Source organism: Oncorhynchus nerka, linkage group LG27, assembly GCF_034236695.1.
Source record: "Oncorhynchus nerka isolate Pitt River linkage group LG27, Oner_Uvic_2.0, whole genome shotgun sequence".
In the NCBI taxonomy this organism is placed as follows: Eukaryota; Metazoa; Chordata; class Actinopteri; order Salmoniformes; family Salmonidae; genus Oncorhynchus; species Oncorhynchus nerka.
The window spans coordinates 22,009,912-22,033,699 of NC_088422.1; the positions used below are offsets into that span (position 1 = coordinate 22,009,912).

General features: G+C 45.9%; 1 protein-coding gene across 4 annotated transcripts in view; it reads right to left on the minus strand.

Moving 5' to 3' along the window:
• Positions 1 to 23,788, minus strand: part of pcsk5b (proprotein convertase subtilisin/kexin type 5b) — a 65,764-nt gene that overhangs the window by 31,742 nt on the left and 10,234 nt on the right. For all 4 annotated transcript variants that reach the window (XM_065011457.1, XM_029637325.2, XM_029637324.2 and 1 more), the window contains exons 3-14: positions 20,404 to 20,550; positions 16,796 to 16,939; positions 16,586 to 16,662; positions 14,080 to 14,168; positions 13,815 to 13,987; positions 12,341 to 12,553; positions 9,659 to 9,759; positions 8,052 to 8,155; positions 7,012 to 7,129; positions 5,718 to 5,906; positions 5,243 to 5,379; positions 4,922 to 5,047 (exon numbers count right to left, since the gene is read on the minus strand). In XM_065011457.1, the coding sequence (XP_064867529.1) occupies positions 4,922 to 5,047; positions 5,243 to 5,379; positions 5,718 to 5,906; positions 7,012 to 7,129; positions 8,052 to 8,155; positions 9,659 to 9,759; positions 12,341 to 12,553; positions 13,815 to 13,987; positions 14,080 to 14,168; positions 16,586 to 16,662; positions 16,796 to 16,939; positions 20,404 to 20,550 (1,618 nt within the window). The remainder of the gene's footprint in view (positions 1 to 4,921; positions 5,048 to 5,242; positions 5,380 to 5,717; positions 5,907 to 7,011; positions 7,130 to 8,051; positions 8,156 to 9,658; positions 9,760 to 12,340; positions 12,554 to 13,814; positions 13,988 to 14,079; positions 14,169 to 16,585; positions 16,663 to 16,795; positions 16,940 to 20,403; positions 20,551 to 23,788) is intronic.

The following is a 23,788-nucleotide window of genomic DNA, read 5'->3' on the forward strand; positions in this document are numbered from 1 at the left end:
TCTTTGCAAACTGGAAACCATTTATCCGGAGGCTGCATTCATTGTAGCTGGGGATTTTAACAAAGCTAATCTGAAAACAAGACTCCCTAAATTTTACCAGCATATCGATTGCGCAACCAGGGGTGGTAAAACCTTGGATCATTGTTACTCTAACTTCCGCGACGCATATAAGGCCCTGCCCCGCCCCCCTTTCGGAAAAGCTGACCACGACTCCATTTTGCTGATCCCTGCCTACAGGCAGAAACTAAAACAAGAGGCTCCCACGCTGAGGTCTGTCCAACGCTGGTCCGACCAAGCTGACTCCACACTCAAAGACTGCTTCCATCACGTGGACTGGGACATGTTTCGTATTGCGTCAGATGGAAATATTGACGAATACGCTGATTCGGTGTGCGAGTTCATTAGAACGTGCGTCGAAGATGTCGTTCCCATAGCAACGATAAAAACATTCCCAAACCAGAAACCGTGGATTGATGGCAGCATTCGCGAAGAAACTGAAAGCGCGAACCACTGCTTTTAATCAGGGCAAGGTGTCTGGTAATATGTCCGAATATAAACAATGCAGCTATTCCCTCCGCAAGGCTATTAAACAAGCTAAGCGTCAGTACAGAGACAAAGTGGAATCTCAATTCAATGGCTCAGACACAAGAGGCATGTGGCAGGGTCTACAGTCAATCACGGACTACAAGAAGAAACCCAGCCCAGTCACGGACCAGGATGTCTTGCTCCCAGGCAGACTAAATCACTTTTTTGCCCGCTTTGAGGACAATACAGTGCCACTGACACGGCCTACAACGAAAACATGCGGTCTCTCCTTCACTGCAGCCGAGGTGAGTAAGACATTTAAACGTGTTAACCCTCGCAAGGCTGCAGGCCCAGACGGCATCCCCAGCCGCGCCCTCAGAGCATGCGCAGACCAGCTGGCCGGTGTGTTTACGGACATATTCAATCAATCCCTATACCAGTCTGCTGTTCCCACATGCTTCAAGAGGGCCACCATTGTTCCTGTTCCCAAGAAAGCTAAGGTAACTGAGCTAAACGACTACCGCCCGTAGCACTCACTTCCGTCATCATGAAGTGCTTTGAGAGACTAGTCAAGGACCATATCACCTCCACCCTACCTGACACCCTAGACCCACTCCAATTTGCTTACCGCCCAAATAGGTCCACAGACGATGCAATCTCAACCACACTGCACACTGCCCTAACCCACCTGGACAAGAGGAATACCTATGTGAGAATGCTGTTCATCGACTACAGCTCGGCATTCAATACCATAGTACCCTCCAAGCTCGTCATCAAGCTCGAGACCCTGGGTCTCGACCCCGCCCTGTGCAACTGGGTACTGGACTTCCTGACGGGCCGCCCACAGGTGGTGAGGGTAGGCAACAACATCTCCTCCCCGCTGATCCTCAACACGGGGGCCCCACAAGGGTGCGTTCTGAGCCCTCTCTTGTACTCCCTGTTCACCCACGACTGCGTGGCCACGCACGCCTCCAACTCAATCATCAAGTTTGCAGACGACACAACAGTGGTAGGCTTGATTACCAACAACGACGAGACGGCCTACAGGGAGGAGGTGAGGGCCCTCGGAGTGTGGTGTCAGGAAAATAACCTCACACTCAACGTCAACAAAACTAAGGAGATGATTGTGGACTTCAGGAAACAGCAGAGGGAACACCCCCCTATCCATTTACATTTACATTTAAGTCATTTAGCAGACGCTCTTATCCAGAGCGACTTACAAATTGGTGCGTTCACCTTAAGACATCCAGTGGAACAGCCACTTTACAATAGTGCATCTAAATCTTTTAAGGGGGGTGAGAAGGATTACTTTATCCTATCCTAGGTATTCCTGAAAGAGGTGGGGTTTCAGGTGTCTCCGGTAGGTGGTGATTGACTCCGCTGTCCTGGCGTCGTGAGGGAGTTTGTTCCACCATTGGGGGGCCAGAGCAGCGAACAGTTTTGACTGGGCTGCGCGGGAACTGTACTTCCTCAGTGGTAGGGAGGCAAGCAGGCCAGAGGTGGATGAACGCAGTGCCCTTGTTTGGGTGTAGGGCCTGATCAGAGCCTGGAGGTACTGAGGTGCCGTTCCCCTCACAGCTCCGTAGGCAAGCACCATGGTCTTGTAGCGGATGCGAGCTTCAACTGGAAGCCAGTGGAGAGCGGAGGAGCGGGGTGACGTGAGAGAACTTGGGAAGGTTGAACACCAGACGGGCTGCGGCGTTCTGGATGAGTTGTAGGGGTTTAATGGCACAGGCAGGGAGCCCAGCCAACAGCGAGTTGCAGTAATCCAGACGGGAGATGACAAGTGCCTGGATTAGGACCTGCGCTGCTTCCTGTGTGAGGCAGGGTCGTACTCTGCGGATGTTGTAGAGCATGAACCTACAAGAACGGGCCACCGCCTTGATGTTAGTTGAGAACGACAGGGTGTTGTCCAGGATCACGCCAAGGTTCTTAGCGCTCTGGGAGGAGGACACAATGGAGTTGTCAACCGTGATGGCGAGATCATGGAACGGGCAGTCCTTCCCCGGGAGGAAGAGCAGCTCCGTCTTGCCGAGGTTCAGCTTGAGGTGGTGATCCGTCATCCACACTGATATGTCTGCCAGACATGCAGAGATGCGATTCGCCACCTGGTCATCAGAAGGGGGAAAGGAGAAGATTAATTGTGTGTCGTCTGCATAGCAATGATAGGAGAGACCATGTGAGGTTATGATAGAGCCAAGTGACTTGGTCACTATCCACATCGATGGATCAGTAGTGGAGAGGGTAGCAAGTTTTAAGTTCCTCGGCATACACATCACAGACAAACTGAATTGGTCCACTCACACTGACAGCGTCGTGAAGAAGGCGCAGCAGCGCCTCTTCAACCTCAGGAGGCTGAAGAAATTCGGCTTGTCACCAAAAGCACTCACAAACTTCTACAGATGCACAATCGAGAGCATCCTGGCGGGCTGTATCACCGCCTGGTACGGCAACTGCTCCGCCCTCAACCGTAAGGCTCTCCAGAGGGTAGTGAGGTCTGCACAACGCATCACCGGGGGCAAACTACCTGCCCTCCAGGACACCTACACCACCCGATGTTACAGGAAGGCCATAAAGATCATCAAGGACATCAACCACCGAACCACTGCCTGTTCACCCCGCTATCATCCAGAAGGCGAGGTCAGTACAGGTGCATCAAAGCTGGGACCGAGAGACTGAAAAACAGCTTCTATCTCAAGGCCATCAGACTGTTAAACAGCCACCACTAACATTGAGTGGCTGCTGCCAACACACTGTCATTGACACTGACCCAACTCCAGCCACTTTAATAATGGGAATTGATGGGAAATGATGTAAATATATCACTAGCCACTTTAAACAATGCTACCTTATATAATGTTACTTACCCTACATTATTCATCTCATATGCATATGTATATACTGTACTCTAGATCATCGACTGCATTCTTATGTCACTAGCCACTTTAACTATGCCACTTTGTTTACTTTGTCTACATACTCATCTCATATGTATATACTGTACTCGATACCATCTACTGTATGCTGCTCTGTACCATCACTCATTCATATATCCTTATGTACATATTCCTTATCCCCTTACACTGTGTATAAGACAGTAGTTTTGGAATTATTAGTTAGATTACTTGTTGGTTATCACTGCATTGTCGGAACTAGAAGCACAAGCATTTCGCTACACTCGCATTAACATCTGCTAACCATGTGTATGTGACAAATAAAATTTGATTTGATTTGATTATATATACAGTACAGCAATAGTTTAATAGGATGACATTGACTAGAATACAGACTCTTCCTAGAGCTGGCCGCCCAGCCAAACTGAGCAATCGGGGGAGAAGGGCCTTGGTCAGGGAGGTGACCAAGAACCCGATGGTCACTCTGACAGAGCCCCTCTGTGGAGATGGGAGAACCTTCCAGAAGGACAACCATCACTGCAACACTCCACCAATCAGGCCTTTATGGTAGAGTGGCCAGACCAATGCCACTCCTCGGTAAAAGGCACATGACAGCCAGCTTGGAGTTTGCCAAAAGGCACCGAAAGACCATGAGAAACAAGATTCTCTGGTCTGATGAAACCAAGATTGAACTCTTTGGCCTGAATGCCAAGCATCACGTCTGGAGGAAACCTGGCACCATCCTTACGGTGGAGCATGGTGGTGGCAGCATCATGCTGTGGAGAGGTTTTTCAGCAGCAGGGACTGGGAAACTAGTCAGGATTGAGGCAAAGATAAACGGAACAAAGTACAGAGATCCTCAATGAAAACCTGCTTCAGAGCGCTCAGGACTTCAGACTGGGGCGAAGGTTCACCTTCTAACAGGACAACGACCCTAAGCACACAGCCAAGACACCGCAGGAGTGGCATCGGGACAAGTCTCTGAATATTCTTGAGTGGCCCAGCCAGAGCCCGGACTTGAACCCGATCGAACATCTCTGGAAAGACCTGAAAATAGCTGTGCAGTGACGCACCCCATCCAACCTGACAGAGCTTGAGAGGATCTGTAGAGAAAAATGGGAGAAACTCCCCAAATACAGGTGTGCCAAGATTGTAGCACCATACCCAAGACAACTTGAGGCTGTAATTGCTGCCAAAGGTGCTTCAACAAAGTACTGAGTGAAGGGTATTAATACTTATGTAAATGTGATCATTTTTATAAACATTTCTAAAAACCTGTTTTTGCTTGTCATTATGGGGTATTGTGTGTAGATTGATGAGGAAAAAAACTTTTTAATCAATTTTAGAATAAGGCTGTAAATTAACAAAATGTAGATAAAGTCAAGGGGTCTGAATACTTTCCAAATGCACTGTAACAAGGTAGTGAGAGAACTCCTGTATTCTGTCCTCCACCTCTTTCTTTAGTCTCTCCTTCCCCTCCCTCCGTCATATTCCTCACTCACCATTGTACTCCTCAGTGAATTCTTGGTCTGCAGGGGGCTCGGCCGAACGGGGCTTGTCGCTGCGCAGGGAGGAGTACGGGTGCATGGAGGTGCCATATAGCACCAGAGACCACTCCTTCAGCTTACCTGGGGGGTTATGCAGCCCAGCATAGCATCAGCAAAGACGGACAAGAGAAAGGAAGGAACAATTACACATCATTGGTTTACTGCTACACAATATAACTCTGGTTGGTGAGTATCCTTAAGAGGATAGTTCACTTTAAGCATATTTTGCACTGGTGCCGTCACTTCTTTAGACAGGGCTTCTCTAGTCTACTGTACCTGGGACTTTCTGGCTGCGAAGCTGCGAAGGGGAGTCATGGATCTCCAGGATCCAGTCCCCGGCCGCTTTCTCCCCCCAGCAGTGAGTGGTCATGAACTCCCAGTTCTTAAAGCCCTCCATGGAGTGGTCAAACAACCTAGAGGAGACCACAAGTCAACCACATTTCTATTTCCTACCGTGGGAGAAAGCACACGGTTCAACCACAATCAGACCAAACTGTAGAGACTCAGTAGTAGAAACATGTTGACCAGTGCTCTTCAATCCTGGTCCTGGGGAGCCACAGGGGTGTGCAGGTTCTTCTTATTCCGGTCCAGTACCAACACATCTGGTTAAACTATTTAACGGCTTCATGATTCGTCGAAACAAGTGTGTTAGTGCAGGGATGGAACACAAGCCTTCATGCCAGGAGTGAAGAAACCCTGGTGCGTAGTGTAAGAGCGAGCATAGTAGAGTAGAATTGAAGGGGAGGTTCACCTGTTGCCAAGCAGCTGGGACTTGGTTCCCGAGGGGGACGTGAGGTTGATTGACAGGTCACCGCGGCGCGGGTGTGTGATGGTGATGCGTACGATCACGTGCTCCAGGTAGATGACATGGTGGTTGGAGTTGTCAATGCAGCCGGTGGCCTTGTACACAGAGCGCACCACATGCTCCGGGCGGATCGTCCTGCAGGCAGAGGGAAGCAACCAAATCAGGTGTCAGTGTCAGAGCAGTCACCCAATCAGAATCTAAATCTGACGTGTGAGAGGAATTGGAAACCACAGACAGAGTAGGCAAGCCATGTGCTACCCAGCTATCATGGATTATTGATGACTCTAAACCGTGGTTTTTTTGAGAGCAGAGGGGACAGGACGAGTGATATCACAGCCTGGCTCCCAAACACTATGCCAGAATCCACGCTAGCACGTGTGTGGTTTGAGGTGTAGATCTGCATTTAAGGGTGCTTGGGACGGGGACGGGGGGGGGGGGCGGGAGGACGAGACAAACCCAGATTACGACTTCCCTGGCAGTCTACAGATCTCATGGTTCTCTCCAATACTCCAAGGATGAGAAGGCCCAGACATTACCAAATGCAATGGAGAGGCCAGCCAAGGGGTGTCTCAGTGCAGAGCCCAGCGGCTGTAAGATGACGTCCGGAGGACAGCTCCAGAGCAAAATCACAGTGTTGCCAAAACACACCCGGTGCTGCCTCACTTCACATACTACAAACACTCCCTCAAAACACAAACATATGCTTCCCATAAGATTCCTATCGTCCGGCCATCATGGGGCTGATAGATAGGGAGATCGACTGGGGAACTAGCATGAGGCTAATTGGTTCCATTCAAAGCCAGTAAACTAAACTGTGATTGGCTCGTCAATGTGTTCAACAAGGGCCCGATTAAGCATCCAGCTGCACAGAAAAAAAAACAAGCAGATCAAATTGAAAGGGCCTGTAAGTCATCTGGGATGTGTGTATGCGTGCGCGTGTTAGACCCTCCAAAACTAATGCTTGGCTGGCTCCCCTCAGTGTGCAGGAGCTTGCACAATCCCATACATGAAAACCTCTGGACAAAAACACACACCCCGGGAGAGAGTCAGTAGGCACGAAATGGGAAAATATTCTCCAAAACGGAGTGAAACAACTTTTTGCCCTGATGAACACTACCCTTGGTTGTTGTTTAATATAGTGTTGTAATGTATTTGTCAATAGCTTTGAACAGATCACATTTGATTGGTTGGTTGATTGGGTAAGGACAGGAAAACTAGGGAGTCGTTGGTTGTGTAGTACCTGATCTGGCGGTCGGCACTCTCCACACAGATGTGCTGGGCGGGGACCTGCTTCCATCGCTCCGCCTCCTTTACCATAGCCTCCGCGTCCATCAGACCAAAGCCATACAGGTGGCTGACTGCAAGACACGCCCACTCATCAGGCAATCCCAACCGTTCAAAACATCAAGTCAATACATTCACCGACCCATATACATATCTATACAGTGTCTGTAGGAAGGATCCACCACAATTACCACAAATGTGTTGCCTTCCAACCTGGGTTGTTATTGAATTCAGATGTAAACAACATCCCACCCCAAAAAAATCTAGACAGTTAACATCTGTAACAGCCTGAAATGTTTTAATTCGATAAGTATCCACCGACTTTCCTATGACAGAGCTTGAGTAATTCCAACCAGAGGAATGGATAAAGAGTATAGGATTCTAGTTGACACAGGAGTGGATACTTTTACTTTTTTTGACTCATTTGAAACAAAATAAAAAATGTCAAATTAAAACTGTGCAATGTTCTATGGTCACTGTATATGGCTCTGAGTCTATAGTTATTGATGTCATAGAACAACCAATTAAAAACAGTATCACATCAATGTCAACCCAATCAACACAGCCAATCAAATATTGTTTCCTCACCCGCTCTTTCATTACGTTGTCACCCTTTCTCTAAACCTCTCCATTTCCCTCTGGGTGACATTCCTCCCCCCACCCCCCCTTCTCTCTCTCTCACTCTCAATTTCCCATTGCTCTTTGAAACAGCCATTTGGAAAAACTCCAGACAGACTGGGACTGCAGCCTGGCTGACCCTCAATTCACATACTACAAACACACACAAACCTCAAGCACACACTCTCTCCCTCTAATACACACACACACACACACATGCATGAAACAAAGTACACCACATGGAATGCCTGACAGGTAGTTGGCAGGCGGTGGGATGTTTTATGGTGAGCGACTGGGACAGTCAGGGGTATGAAAGAAAGAGAGAGGGGGGGAGTAGCTGAGGTGAAGGGAGGAGAGGAGGCAAGCAGTGTTAAGCACCGTTGTATCCAGCGGCATTGGTCTTCCAGTCAGGGGCATTGAGGTGGCCGGCTCGAGATGTCTTCACGATGATGTGCTGAACATCCCTCCACGACAACAGAGGACTGGGGGATAAATCACAAAACACCACAGACACACATTGGTGACCAAATATACAGACTTCACAGTGTGTGTGTGTGTGTGTGTGTGTACACACATTTAAAAGGTGAATGGATGTGTGTGTGTGAGAAAAAGATCGCGAGAGGGGAGAAGAGGGCGAAATATAGCAGATATGTCCATCTATCTCCCTCCCCTGTCTGATCTCACGTAAAACCATTACAAGATGGTAGCCATGTGTCCTTTGATGCAAAAACACACACAAAAAAAATCAATATGTGGGTCACCAAGTTTCCCGGGAATCCCCTCATATGCCGACCAGATGCTTAATTTTTTTCTTCTGTCTCTCATCTCTCCTTCATCCTCTGGGCACAGCATTCTGGAACATTCTAGAAAATAACTACTCTGCATGGATATATATTTTGTGGAATGGGGAAAACCTTCACCATGCCAACAAACTCTTGAACACTAGTGGGACAGTATGTGGATGTGTTTCCCTTCCCAGGAGTCATCTGTCCGGACGTCTGCCATTACGCTCGCTGTCCAACACTCACTCTGTTGAAAGTTTTTTTTTTTTTTTACGAATTCAAGTGAAAACCAGAAGTTGTTAGCCTGGGTGCCAGTAATAGTGTAAGTGTTGCTTCCTTCCCACTCTTTGCCCCAACCTGGGCTCGAACCAGGGACCCTCTGAACACATCGACAACAGTCACCCTCGAAGCTTCATCACCCATTGATCCACAAAAGCCATGGCCCTTGCAGAGCAAGGGATACAACTACTCAGAGCGAGTAACACCACCAATTGAAACGCTACCAGCGTGCACCACTAACTAGCTAGCCATGTCAATTCCATAAGGACAGAGAGAGGTCTTCTGGAGGGGAAAAGCAGGGGAGTCCCAACTCCAATACCTATCCATAAAAACAGATTGACAAACAAAACCAATAGTTTAACTCCACAACTCCATCCATAATTCAAGTTCTAGAAATGTTTCATCATCATTGCCGTGGTGCCCTAACTAGGCCATGGCACAGGCATCCTAACATCATTTGAACGCTGCCAGAGTGCGCACACACACAAACTGTTTCAACAGCTCGTTCGGTCCCAACAGACCCGACATCAAACCCAGCTGAATTCCTCAGTGAGCAGAGCGTCTCCTCTGGTGTTCTGACTGAAGTGTAATTATGGTATAAACATACAGGCGTAATCTGAGGTGGAGGGAGGAAAGATAAGCTGGATTTCAAATGACAGAGCAGGCTTGCTGGCAGCCCCAGCTCCTCTCGGGTATGTTTATCAAAGTCAACTCCACTCTTTCATTCACCAGATAACCACTGATACCATCAGCAGTGCTGGGGGGTGGCAGCAGAGGACAGAAAGAGAAAGTGAAGAAAGGCAAAACAGTCAGGAGAAAGAGAACAGTGTGACTGATAATGCAGGAAAGCGATGTGATTGACTGGCTGAGTAAACTGACTAACTGCAGTCGTGTGAATCCCTGCATTAAGGTTAAGGAGCTTACTTAGCCTCCAGGGCCAGCGCGATGATCCCAGCTGCCATAGGAGCAGAGGCCGAGGTCCCTGTGTGGCTGTCGGTGCAGCGCTGACGCAGATCTGTAGTGATCTACAGAGGGAGGGAGGGATGGAAAGGAGGGGGGTTAAATCCTGTGGATCAGGGTGAGTTTGAGGCACACCTGAGACTGCATACATTCCATATTTGATACTCTAACCTGCTAGAATTGACACGCACACACAAACCTGCTGTTCCCAAAGGTACCTAGGAAATAATTTCCTAACCAAGCGGACCAAAGGGATTTGGAAAAAAAACTATAATAATATATATATTCCCATTGCAGGACTTCGGTTAGTCCCTCAATGACAGGAGAGAAAAGCTGTGTGCCAAATCCAGTCAGTCAAAATAAAAGCCATCATCCAAAAGGGATCCCTGGCTGACTGACAGGTCACTATAGAGCTGGATAGGCCACAATTGTGGGCAACTGGGCATTTTTATACATAATAATTGCTTAATTAACTCAGGAACAACACCGGTGTAGAAGCACCTGCTTTCAATATACGTTGTATCGCTCATTTGCTCAAGTGGTTCCTTTATTTTGGCAGTTAGTTGTATACAGTGTCTTCAGAAAGTATTTACACCCCTTGGCTTTGTGTTGTGTTACAGCCTGAATTCAAAATGGATTACATTTAGATTTTTTGGGTCACTGGCCTAGTACAAACAATACCCCATAATGTCAAAGTGGAATTATGTTTTTCAAAACTGTAAAAAATGAGAAGCTGAAATGTTTTCAGTCAATAAGTATTCAAAACCTTTGTTATGGAAAGCCTAAATAAGTTCAAGAGTAAACATCTGCTTATCAAGTCATAATGATTTGCATGGATTTATTTGAATGACTACATCATTTCGGTACCCCACACATTCAATTATCTAAGGTCGAGCAGTGAATTTCAAACACAGATTCAACCAAAGACCAGGGAAGTTTTCCAAGACCTCGCAAAGGGAACCTATTGGTAGATGGTTAAAATAAAATAAAGATATTGATTATCCCTTTGAGCGTGGTGAAGTTAAACTTGGGATGGTGTATCAATACACCCAATCATTACAAAGACACAGGCGTTCTTCCTAACTCAGTTGCCGGAGAGGAAGGAAACCACTCAGGGATTTCAACATGAGGCCAACGGTGACTAACAGTTAGTCATTAAACTCTATGTTAGAAAACTGAGATTGGAGTAACTACAATGTTGATCCACAATACTAACCTAATTGACAAGAGTGAAAAGGAGGAAGCATGTACAGAATACAAATATTCTAAAACGTGGCAAAATAAAGTTAATGTATGTCCTAAATACAAAGTGTTATGTTTGGGGCAAAGCCAATGAACACTCCCCATATTTTCAAGCATAGTGGTGGCTGCATAATGTTATGGGTATGCTTGTAATCGTTAAGGACTGGAGAGCTTTTCAGGATAATTTTGTATTTTTATGGCATTGCGCTGAGCCCAGGCAAAACCCTAGAGGAAAACCTGGTTCAGTCTGCTTTCCACCAAACACTGGGCGATTAATTAATCTTTCAAGCAGGTCAATAACCTAAAACACACGGCCAAATCTACACTGGAGTTGCTAACCAAGAAAACATTGAATGTTCCCAAGTGGCCAAGTTATAGTTTTGACTTAAATCTACTTAAAAATATATGGCAAAACCTGAAAATGGCTGTCTAGCAATGATAAACAAATAATTTTAGCTTGATGAATTTTGAAAAGAATAATGGGTAAATGTTGCACAATCCAGGTGTGGAAAGCTCCTAGAGTTATCCAGAAAGATTCACAGCTGTAGTCGCTGCCAAAGGTGCTTCTACAAAGTATTGACTCAGGGATGTGAATACTTATGTAAATGAGATATTTCTGAATTTCATTTTCAATAAATGAGAAAAAAATCATTACGGGGTATTGTGTGTAAAAACCTATTTAAATCAATGTTGAATTCAGGCTGTACCATAACCAAAAAGTGTAATAAGTGAAGGGGTATGGATACTTACTGAAGGCACGGTATATGCACAGCGGGGGACCTGATCCTAGATCAGCACTCCTACTCTGAGATGCTTAATGAATACGGGCCCTGGAGTGGGTCTGGGACTCGAGGGGCCTCCTGGTATGGTTGGATTGAATGGGTTTTGGTTGTGTGTGCGCATGCATGTGACTGTACGTGTTGAGTACGGGTCATGGTTCTGTGTGAGTCTATATGGCAGCGTAGGCCTGGCTGGATCTTAGTCTCCCCCTGCTTAGTCTTCTGACCCTCTATGGGGAATGTGACAAGACACTGCCAGACAAGCTGGGACAAAAGGGCCAACTGTCACTGTCTGTCCGACTGTCTGTCCCAATGCACCCTGGGCCAGGGGGTCAGCCCAGGACACAGCTTGACCAACACGCTGACCTCTATCACCCAGCCTTGGGTTCAAAGGTCACAGGCTTTACAACTAAAGCCTGTTTCTGGCTTTGCCAGCTCAGGAATTAGTTACATGTTAGTATGCCATCAAGTCGGCCTAAATAACACAACATAGCGGTATTAGCACACTAGTGCACTTTCTCGCTCACACACACTAGTTCTGTCCTCACTCTGCTGTTGCATGTTGTGGTAAGAGTGGAGGAACATCCACATACACTTTATCCCGCCCCCTCAGAGACAGACTTACTATCTTCCGGTCATAGTTTTCTCCGCTGCTGTAGGTGGTGGTGAGGGTGGAGGAGCACTCCTCCAAGTACCAGGGCTTGCGTCCGCTCTCAGCGGTGCTGGAGATGGAGATGGTGTAGATGCTGTTGGTGTAGCCATCACAGGAGCAGTGGTCCCGGCTCCGCCCGCCGTTCCCTGACGCCCACACAAAGATGGAGCCGCGCCCCTTCCTTCCCTGGCAGGAAATCAAATCAATATAAATTAGATCAGAGGTGGGACTTCCTGCGCCCGGCAACAAAGAAAGTTCTTCCTCCACCTGAATGCTGAAATGGTAATAGCAAGTGAAAGCAGCAAGTGGAGGGGGAATTCTAAAATGCTGTGTTCCATTTCTTTGAGTGTTTCTCTTATGTAACCTACTTGTTGTGTCTATGTACTGACATGTATGTGTAACTGATAAATGTAACTGTAACTGATAACACACGTTAATGGATGTTAAAAGTATTTTTGTCTGTAACGTCTTTCTTGTTACGTGTCGGACAAGTAAGACAAGCTGTCGCCATTGGCGTCACCTAATGGGGATCCTAAAAAAAGTCAACATCTCTGTGTGATTGGCAGGGACACGGGAGGAAGCCTACCGCTCTGAGCTCTGACTATCACTCAAACACACACACACAGAGGGGATAAAAGGTGAAGGGTAGCACTTCAAAAGGCCTCTGTCAGCCAGTGATAAGAGAGAGAAGCCCGAGTGAAGAGTGGACCAGATGGGAGAAAACGCTGACGGACAGCTTGGACCAGCTATGAAGGGAGGCGAGGGAGAGAGCGCAGGAAGGGAGGCGAGGGAGAGAGCGCAGGAAGGGAGGTGACTTCTTAAAGAAAAGAGGGAGGCAGGAAAGAAACAAAAAAACTGAACATTTGCCCAAGAAAGCAGGTCACACACACACACAGCTATGTCTTACTATACTTGAGGACTTTTTGGGGACCAACAAGTGATTTCCATTCAAGTCTTTTTTCCCTAAAATGAGGACAAGTGAGGACTGGCAAAAATATTATTACTTCTCTGAATTTACTATTCTTGTGAGGACTTCTGGTACTCACAAGTATAGGAAAATATGTCCACACACACGTCATAATAGCCCAATAGACCTCTGCAGCTTCGATGCCAAACAGAGATGTATGTAACCCACCAAACTCTAACCATTGTTTTACTTTCTCCACAATCAAAATGTCAGCAGCATTTCTGACTCAGCAAGGAGAGGGTGTTCTGACATCACCACAAGTGGACTTTGTGAACACCACTCCCCTCCACGTAACCCTAGGCTTTAGCTCCTCCTTTGAGCCATCTCCACAACATACTTATGAATATGGATACCATGCATGAATATGCTAATTGGGACGCAGCTCTTTAATCCAAATGTCTTGAAGGAAGCAATGATAACACTGGCCGCTGGTGTGAGTGTGTGTGTACACAACGTACAGTGTGTGCGCGCGAGACGCACCATGCGGATACCGTTCTCGAAGGCTTGCCTGGCCAGAGAGGCGGGGCCATCCACCGTCTTGCCGTCGTCATCGGGACCCCAGCTGGCACTGTAGATGTCAATATGCTGCGGCTGCAGACTCAGAGACTTGGCCTCAACCATGTCCGTCACGTCGCCATCCAGCATCCGCACCCCTGAGAGACACACACACAGAGTGAACACACACCCAAGCCCTCACACACTCACCACTGTTGAATAAGATTTAAAATAACCTTGAAACACTCACCCCCTATCCGTGCATTGTAGGCGATTCCCACAGTGCAATGGGAGTTGTTAGCAGATGCAGCCACTTCCCCAGCACAGCGAGTTCCATGCCTAAAGAGGGAGGGACACACAGACACACATTTAAAATCTCTCACACACGCACATTAACATTAACTCACAAATATGTAAACAGATTTACTGGGGCCTCCCGAGTAGCGCAGTGGTCAAAGGCACTGCATCTCAGTACCAGCTGTGCCACTAGAGATCCTGGTTAGAGTCCAGGCTCTGTCGCAGCCGGCCGCGACCAAGAGACCCATCGGGTGGTGCACTATTGGCCCAGCATCGTCCGGGTTAGGAGAGGGTTTGTCCAGCAGGAATGTCCTTGTCTCATTGCGCTCTAAAGACTCCTGTTGCAGGCCGGGCGCAGTGCACGCTGACACGGTCGCCAGGTGCATGGTGTTTCCTCCAACACATTGATGCGGCTGGCTTCCGGGTTAAGCGGGAATTGTGTCAGGAAGCAGTGTGGCTTGGTTGGGTTGTGTTTCGGAGGACGCACGGCTCTTGACCGTCGCCTCTGAGTCCGTACGGGAGTTGCAGCGTTGAGACAAGACTAACTACCAATTTGATCCCGTGAAAATTGGAGAGAAAAAGGGGTAAAAAAATAATATTAAAACGATTAATAAAAACTGAAGAATGCACAAACAGTCGGTATACCATCTGACAACATGCATATTTAAGAAAAAGAAGTGGGGAGAAGCGAGTGGAGTTCGACTTAGTTCAAGCTATGGGCTGGAGGAACAGGTCGACACATGGCCAGTAGCAGGGGCTGGGTCTTGTTCATAAGGCCACGCAATTTAAAACGGCTTCTTCCCTTTGGTGCCCAATGACGTGACCCTGGATTCAGAGGCAGCAGCAGCTGCACTGGGATACATACAGCCCTCAAATATTTTCACAATGTGAAAGAGACAATGATTTGTATGTTTCCGAGCCCTCAACAAGCAAGGGCAACATTCTGCCAGACTGTAGCCGCGTCAACAAGTGGCCCGGTTAGTGATGGGCGCAAACAAACAAGAGTGGGTTTTAGGAGAGGAGGAAGAGGCAAAGACATTCTCGCACTCGGCACGACCATCCCTCCTGCCGAGAACATCTGGAACAAGCGGCCAAGAGTCACCACTGACCGCTGTCATGGCAACCCAGCATCTACACATTGGCACACAGAATTCCATGCTCAAACACACACGCCCTCGCTAGCCTAAAGGTTCTACTGTAGTGTATTCCATCACCTGGCTGAAACCTCTACACTTATGGCAGCCGTATGGACAGTTTGTTGAGCCAACATTCAAATCCTTCAGTCCTGTTTGGCTTCACACAGCGCCATAGTCTTCCTGAGTCTCCTCCACATATGTGTGTGTTGTTTGTGTTGTCTGCTCTCAGCCCATCTCCATGCCATGCCTGCTCCAAGTCAGTCTGAACCAGACCATCTGTGCGATGAATAAAGGGCGATGTGAATAACACACTGTCTGGATCAATCCTGGAGGTCAATCCTTTGTTTAGCTCATGGAAGTGGAGTTATACATTATAGCAGAGATTCTACCACATGGAAATGGCCAAATTCACCAGCAGATGTGTTCCTCATAAGCAGAAAGAACAGCTTGTTCTCCTCTAGAAACACACACACTCAGAATAGGTAACAAAAACACAGTGGATGCAAGGTTATTGTCTGTTTACGTTGAACAGCTGAGAAACTGCTGGTTTAGAGAGCGGGACTGAGTCGGTAGAGGGGAGTGTACACCTATTTGTTTGGTCTGGATCAGAAGTGGCAAGTCCTCCCGCTTAAAATCAGTACCATGTCATAAAGCTAGAGCCGAGAAATTGAATCACCTACCACCACACTCGTGTCTCTAACCAAACGTATTGAATAGGGACATAGCAAGTGTATCAACAGTGTGGGGAAGCTTTCATAGAACCTATCATAAATGGTGTTCCCTCAATGTTTATATGATCACTTAGAATATGTCCTCCAAGACAAGTTGGGACGATGGAAAGATACAAGTCTGTCTGAAAATGCGTGTAGTGTGTAGGCTTTAGGTAGCTAGCAAAAACACACCAATGGCTGTGTTCCAATAGCCTCGCTAGCAGCATACTACCTAGAATAAAGTAATGAGTTGGGCCATGCATTCTAAGCAGTATGCTAGTATGGACATTGGAACGTACCCATTATTGTGACAGACTTGTCAACGAGCCCCACTCAGAGGGAGAGGTGGAAAGAGAGAGAAAAAGAGAGAGGGAAGGGCAAAGTGAGAGAGCGAGGGAGAGAGCAGACCATGATCCGTCTAAAGCAGTGGGCTAGTTAACCTCCTGTCTCTTTAAGAAAACAAACTACCACAGAGTACTGAGCGTTTGCCAAGGCATTTGGGCTAGAACGTCCAAAACCACTGACAGCCAAACTGGCACAGGACACAGGGCTCCCAGGCAGAGAAGAGCCACACACACACACACACATGTGATGCTGTGACCTGGTATCTTACTTATTCTCGTTGCTGGCATCATAACGGGGCATGGGGTCCATGTCGTTCCCGTTGACATCATAACTGGCCTGGTTGTCCTGGAAACAGAGGGAAAAGCCTTCACCATCATGGTCTTATGGCCGAGCAGCATAAATCCTCCAATGGCTGAACACGCCACACACACTCCTACTACAACACACATACCCCATTCCAAAACGCACCCACACTCACGTAGTTCTGAATGAGGTCGGGGTGGTTCCTCTCGATGCCGTCGTCTAGGATGGTGATCACCACGTCCTTCCCTGTGTAGCCCCTCTTCCATGCCCCCACTATGTTCATGTCCGACTGGCAGTTATGGATGTCATCGTTACAGTGCTGGCACACACACACACCACACACACGTCACTGGAATAGTGCTGAAATAAAACTAGCAACCCACTTAAGTGGTAATTACAGTTCTGGAACAGTGAGACATCTGTGTTGTGGCAAAAGTGTGATCACATATATATATAGGCCCTGCTTGAGTACTTTTCAAATGCAGCTTTCCACCCTCCGTTCCTTAAAGTAATCACTGATCTGACATGTCTGGGTTGGTGAAAGATATGAAGTGGGGTTCTTGCTTTAACCTATCAAATCATTCTAGATCATCAGTGAATAGCCCAATGAGAAAATAAACAAAGCATTTTAACAGCTGTCAAGCAGGTCCAAAGATGGCAGGAGAAAGTCAGTTGTAGGCTAATTCCCAGGTTAACAAATGCCAATGGACATGAACATGGACAAAAAGTACTAAACAAGTACTGCCTAAAACAGTAAACACTCATGATTGAATATTTATGACAAAGTCCAAGCTCTATCCTCTGTCCAAAAACACTGGACTGATAAGAACTAAGGTCAAAGTATTGGTGTTATCATTGCCAAGTTAACCATTGACAGAACCCAGAAGAAGAGCAAAAGACCAGAGAGCTTACAAATAGCGCACTCACACACAAAATGGAAGGGGAGTAATGATTTGTATGTGGATGTGACTAGCGGCCACAAGCGAGTGTAGTATTCTTTCGGTGTAGAGCTACATATCTTGTGCAGTCTGAACGGAGTCATTTGACACTGCTGTGGGCATTTAAAATCCTCTCAATGTCAGATCAGTTTAAATATTGCATATATTCTTTGCATATATACACTACAGTTCAAAAGTTTGGGGTCACTTAGAAATTCTTGTTTTCGAAATAAAAGCACATTTTTGTCCAGTAAAACTGAAGATCTCATACAACACTGTACCACTCCCTTTACAGAACAGAGCAAACTGGCTCTAAACAGAATAGAAAGGATTGGGAGGCCACAGTGCACAACTGAGCAAGAGGACAAGTAAATTAGAGTGTCTAGTTTGAGAAACAGACACCTCAAGTCCTCAACTGGCAGCTACATTAAGTAGCCTGCAAAACACCAGTCTCAACGTCATCAGTGAAGAGGCGACTCCTGGATGCTGGCCTTGTAGGCAGAGTTCCTCTGTCCAGTGTCTGTTCTTTTGCCCATCTTAATATTTTATTGGCTAGTCTGAGATATGGCTTTTTCTTTGCTACTCTGCCTACACAGGCGAGGACAAGGCTGGAGATCACTCTGTCATGCTGATTGAGTTCGAATAACAGACTGGAAGCTTCAAAAGGAGGGTGTTGCTTGGAATCACTGTTCTTCCTCTGTCAACCATGGTTACCTGCAAGGAAACACGTGCAGTCATCATTGCTTTGCACAAAAAGGGCTTCACAGGCAAGGATATTGCTGCCAGTAAGATTGCACCTAAATCAACCATTTATCGGATCATCAAGAAGTTCAAGGAGAGCTGTTCAATTGTTGTGAAGAAGGCTTCAGGGCACCCAAGAAAGTCCAGAAAGCGCCAGGACCATCTCCTAAAGTTGATTCAGCTGTGGGATCGGGGCACCACCAGTACAGAGCTTGCTCAGGAATGGCAGCAGGCAGGTGTGAGTGCATCTGCACGCACAGTGAGGTGAAGACTTTGAGGATGGCCTGGTGTCAAGAAGGGCAGCAAAGAAGCCACTTCTCTCCAGGAAAAACATCAGGGACAGACTGATATTTTGCAAAAGGTACAGGGATTGGACTGCTGAGGACTGGGGTAAAGTCATTTTCTCTGATGAATCCCCTTTCTGATTGTTTGGGGCATCCGGAAAAAAGTTTGTCAGGAGAAGACAAGGTGCTACCATTAGAATTAGGCCATTTCCATGTGGTAGAGTGGGCTCACTCACAATTTTGCCTAAGAACACAGCCATGAATAAAGAATACATTCTCCGAGAGCAACTCCTCCCAACCATCCAGGAACAGTTTGGTGACAAACAATGCCTTTTCCAGCATGATGGAGCACCTTGCCATACGGCAAAAGTGATAACTAAGTGGCTCGGGGAACAAAACATTGATATTTTGGGTCCATAGCCAGGAAACTCCCCAGACCTTAATCCCATTTAGAACCTCAATTCTCAAGAGGCGGGTGGACAAACAAAACCCCACAAATTTGACAAACTCCAAGCATTGATTATGCAAGAATGGGCTGCCATCAGTCAGGATGTGGCCCAGAAGTTAATTGACAGCATGCCAGGGCGGATTGCAGAAGTCTTGAAAAAGAAGGGTCAAAACTGCAAATGTTGACTCTTTGCATCAACTTCATGTAATTGTCAATATAAGCCTTTAACACTTATGAAATGCTTGTAATTATACTTCAGTATTCCATAGTAACATCTGACAAAAATATCTAAAGACACTGAAGCAGCAAACTTTGTGGAAATTAATATGTCATTCTCAAAACTTTTGGCCACGACTATAGGCAAATCCATAAGCAAATAGGTAAACTGGGACATGACTAAAGCGTTAATCAGGGTGATTTTTTCCCACAAATAGACAGGTATTTTCCTTTCCATGGTAACACAATCTTGTCCATTTTTGGTAACTTTATTAACATTATTGGAGAGCATTTATTTATTTATGGATATGTATACCGAGTATATCCACATCACACCATTTTATTGGTAAACTACATGGTAATGTAAAAGTTTTATTTTTTAGTGATCCAATATTGTACACTTATAATTTGGTTGTAATCCAGAGAGGTTAGTTAAAGTATCTAGATCCTCTGAGGCTGTGGAGGGATCCAAATTGTGGATTTAAATAGAAAACAGTAATCAGAATACAACACCTTTCTTTTTAAGCCCTTATTGTTATTATTGTTGGATCTGATTTGAATAGCTAACATTTCGATGGCCATAATAAATAGATATGCTGATAGTGGACAACCTTGTTTTACTCCTCTTGACAGTTTAATACTTTGAGAAGTAGCCATTGTTTACTATTTTACACTTAGGGTTACTATACATGACTTTAACCCGTTTTATGAGATTCTTCAAAATTGAAATGTTCCAGGCATTTATATATAAAAACTCCAGTCGTACTTTATCAAAAGCCTATTGAAAGCCAGCAATGAATAGCAGGCCTGGTTTCCCAGCTTTTTCAGTGTTTTTGTTTCCAGTACATGTCTTATATTACCTCCAATGTATCATCCATGTAAAAAGCTTTCTGATTAGAATTAATAATATCCGGCAATATCTTTTTAAATTCTATGGACTATATATTTAGCGATATACATTCCTCTCAATGTCATTTGAAATCTCAGGAAGATGTTTGAAAATTCATCTAGACATTTGCCTTTGAGGCACGACACTCTTAGGCACACTACAACCAAGGTGCATGCACACACTGCCCCGCCCCATATATGGAGACCTCCATTAAGTAGGTCTGGTGATCCTTGACCCAGAGAGCTAGGGTGTGGTCCGCATACTTACTATGTACCACATACTGCTCCACTTGGCATCATTGAAGAATATGGACTGGGCGGGGCTGGTCTGGGAGGGGCTGGTGAGGGGAGGAGGGGCCACCTTGTAATCCCTCTTGATCCGCCTTTTTACCACCTGCTGCTGAATCCACTCCACCTATAGCAGAGGCCACACCATTGCACAGTGAAGAAAGAAAAAAAAGCATCAAAACATATCCAATGTTTGAACATGAATATGCAGGGTTGTTGGGCAAGCATGTTCAGAGTGGACAATGGGTGAGTTAGTTTTAAATAGGCGGTGGAATCTCCACCCACCCGGGGCACCAGGTCATGCAAAACTAACTTGCCCAATGGAAGATGGGATGTTTGTGGATAAATTCACAAAATAAAACACTGACCAAAAAAAATGTACAGTGGGGCAAAAAAGTATTTAGTCAGCCACCAATTGTGCAAGTTCTCCCACTTAAAAAGAGAGGCCTGTAATTTTCATCATAGGTACACTTCAACTATGACAGACAAAATGAGAAAAAAATTCCTGAAAATCACATTGTAGGATTTAGTGAATTTGCAAATGATGGTGAAAAAAATAAGTATTTGGTCAATAACAAAAGTTTCTCAATACTTTGTTATATACCCTTTGTTAGCAATGACAGAGATCAAATGTTTTCTATAAGTCTTCACAAGGTTTTCACACACTATTGCTGGTATTTTGGCCCATTCCTCCATGCAGATCTCCTCTAGAGCAGTGATGTTTTGGGGCTGTTGCTGGGCAACACAGAATTTCAACTCCCTCCAAAGATTTTCTATGGGGTTGAGATCTGGAGACTAGCTAGGCCACTCCAGGACCTTGAAATGCTTCTTACGAAGCCACTCCTTCGTTGCCCGGGCGGTGTGTTTGGGATCATTGTCATGCTGAAAGACCCAGCCACATTTCATCTTCAATGCCCTTGCTGATGGGAGGTTTTCACTCAAAATCTCACGATACATGGCCCCATTCATTCTTTCCTTTACACGGATCAGTCGTCCTGGTCCCTTTGCAGAAAAACAGCCCCAAAGCATGATGTTTCCACCCCCATGCTTCACAGTAGGTATGGTGTTCTTTGGATGCAACTCAGCATTCTTTGTCCTCCAAACACGACGAGTTGAGTTTTTACCAACAAGTTTCATCTGACCATATGACATTCTCCCAATCTTCTTCTGGATCATCCAAATGGTCTCTAGCAAACTTCAGACGGGCCTGGACATGTACTGGCTTAAGCAGGGGGACACGTCTGGCACTGCAGGATTTGAGTCCCTGGCGGCGTAGTGTGTTACTGATGGTAGGCTTTGTTACTTTGGTCCCAGCTCTCTGCAGGTCATTCACTAGGTCCCCCAGTGTGGTTCTGGGATTTGCGCTCACCGTTCTTGTGATCATTTTGACCCCACGGGGTGAGATCTTGCGTGGAACCCCAGAACGAGGGAGATTATCAGTGGTATTGTATGTCTTCCATTTCCTAATAATTGCTCCCACAGTTGATTTATTCAAGCCAAGCTGCTTACCTATTGCAGATTCAGTCTTCCCAGCCTGGTGCATGTCTACAATTTGGTTTCTGGTGTCATTTGACAGCTCTTTGGTCTTGGCCATAGTGGAGTATGACTGAGGTTGTGGACAGGTGTCTTTTATACTGATAACAAGTTCAAACAGGTGCCATTAATACAGGTAACGAGTGGAGGACAGAGGAGCCTCTTAAAGAAGAAGTTACAGGTCTGTGAGAGCCAGATATCTTGCTTGTTTGTAGGTGACCAAATACGTATTTTCCACCATAATTTGCAAATAAATTCATTAAAAATCCTACAATGTGATTTTCCGGATTTTTTTTCTTGTTTTGTCTGTCATAGTTGAAGTGTACCTATGATGAAAATTACAGGCCTCATCTTTTTAAGTGGGAGAACTTGCACAATTGGTGGCTGACTAAATACTTTTTTGCCCCACTATGTGAACACGCATACAAATTTCTCAGGTCACAATCAATATCTCAAACCTAATGGATTCCTTTCAAGGAATTCCTTGGTAAGCTCATCTCAGAAATTTGGGAATGTTGGGTAAGGATTATTTTTGTAACGACTGCTGCCTTTCACTTTTACCCAAGGTAGCCAAATCATTCAGGTAAAACAATAACAAACCAGAGAAGGAGGTGATCGACTAACATTCATACAAAGCTAAAAAGAAAGAGGGAGTGAAATAAAAAAATCCTATCAGAGTGAGGTATGACCAACTAAAACAATCTGTCAGTTTCTCCAGAGAGCAGAGGGAAATGAGATGAGGGATGGACACAGAAAAAACACTGGCAGAAAGAGAGAGTGTGTGATTGAGAGATAGAGGAGAGAAAAGGGTGTTATAAAAGGGGGGATAGAATGAGGAAAAACAGGCAGAAAGAAGGGGTGGGGGGGGGGGGACTGAGGGAGAAAGATTTCATAAGCCAGAATGTAATTAAGTCAAAAAATAAAACATTTGTAACAATGATGGATGGCAATGATCATGTGAAGACAGAGCAGGCACAAGTCTCTGCTCATTTCACCAAGTCTGTCATCAGTTTCAAAGCAACCATTTACACACCTCATTAAGCTCAGAACAGCAGAGCCATCATTATACGCGTGTGTGTCTGTCTAGAGCTCCCTGTCTGTCTGCCCACCCAATGTCCATGTGTGTTTGTGTAACGGATGATAAGCGGTAAGCCTAATGCGGCGGTCCTCAGACCGTCACCTAGACAGGAAGTCCGACCGCCGGCAGCCAGTCCTCCATTAGTTCCACCACTGACCTGAGAGTCCACTGAGACGGAGAGAAGACGGATCCTCCCTCTCCAGATGGTGAATTGGACTCCTGAAATACAACTGCTTCTGCATTCCCCCTTCTTAAGGATTTGGAGGTGGCTCTCTCTTGCTGACTTCGTCTGTAACCAAGGGCAACCAGGATCCCAAAAAAATCCAGCTATACTTTAGAAGTGTCAGCTGAAATGGCACTTTAGAAATGCTTCCTTCCTTGATGGGATCACTGATCTGACATGAAAGTATAGATAGAAGGAAAGTGATGGGCGTCCTTGCCTATACCTATCCAAATCTGTTATAATCAGTGATTACACTGAACAAAAATAGACGCAACATTTTCAAAGATTTTACTAAGTTACCGTTCATATAAGGAAATTAGTAAATTGAAATAAACGAATTAGGCCCTAATCTATGGATTGCACATGACTGGAAATACAGACATGTATCTGTTGGTCACAGATACCTTTAAAAACAAAAAAAAGGTAGGGGCATGGATCATCAAACCACTCAGTATCTGGTGTGACCACCATTTGCCTCATGCAGCACAATACATCTCCTTCGCAGAGAGTTGGTCAGGCTGTTGATTGTGG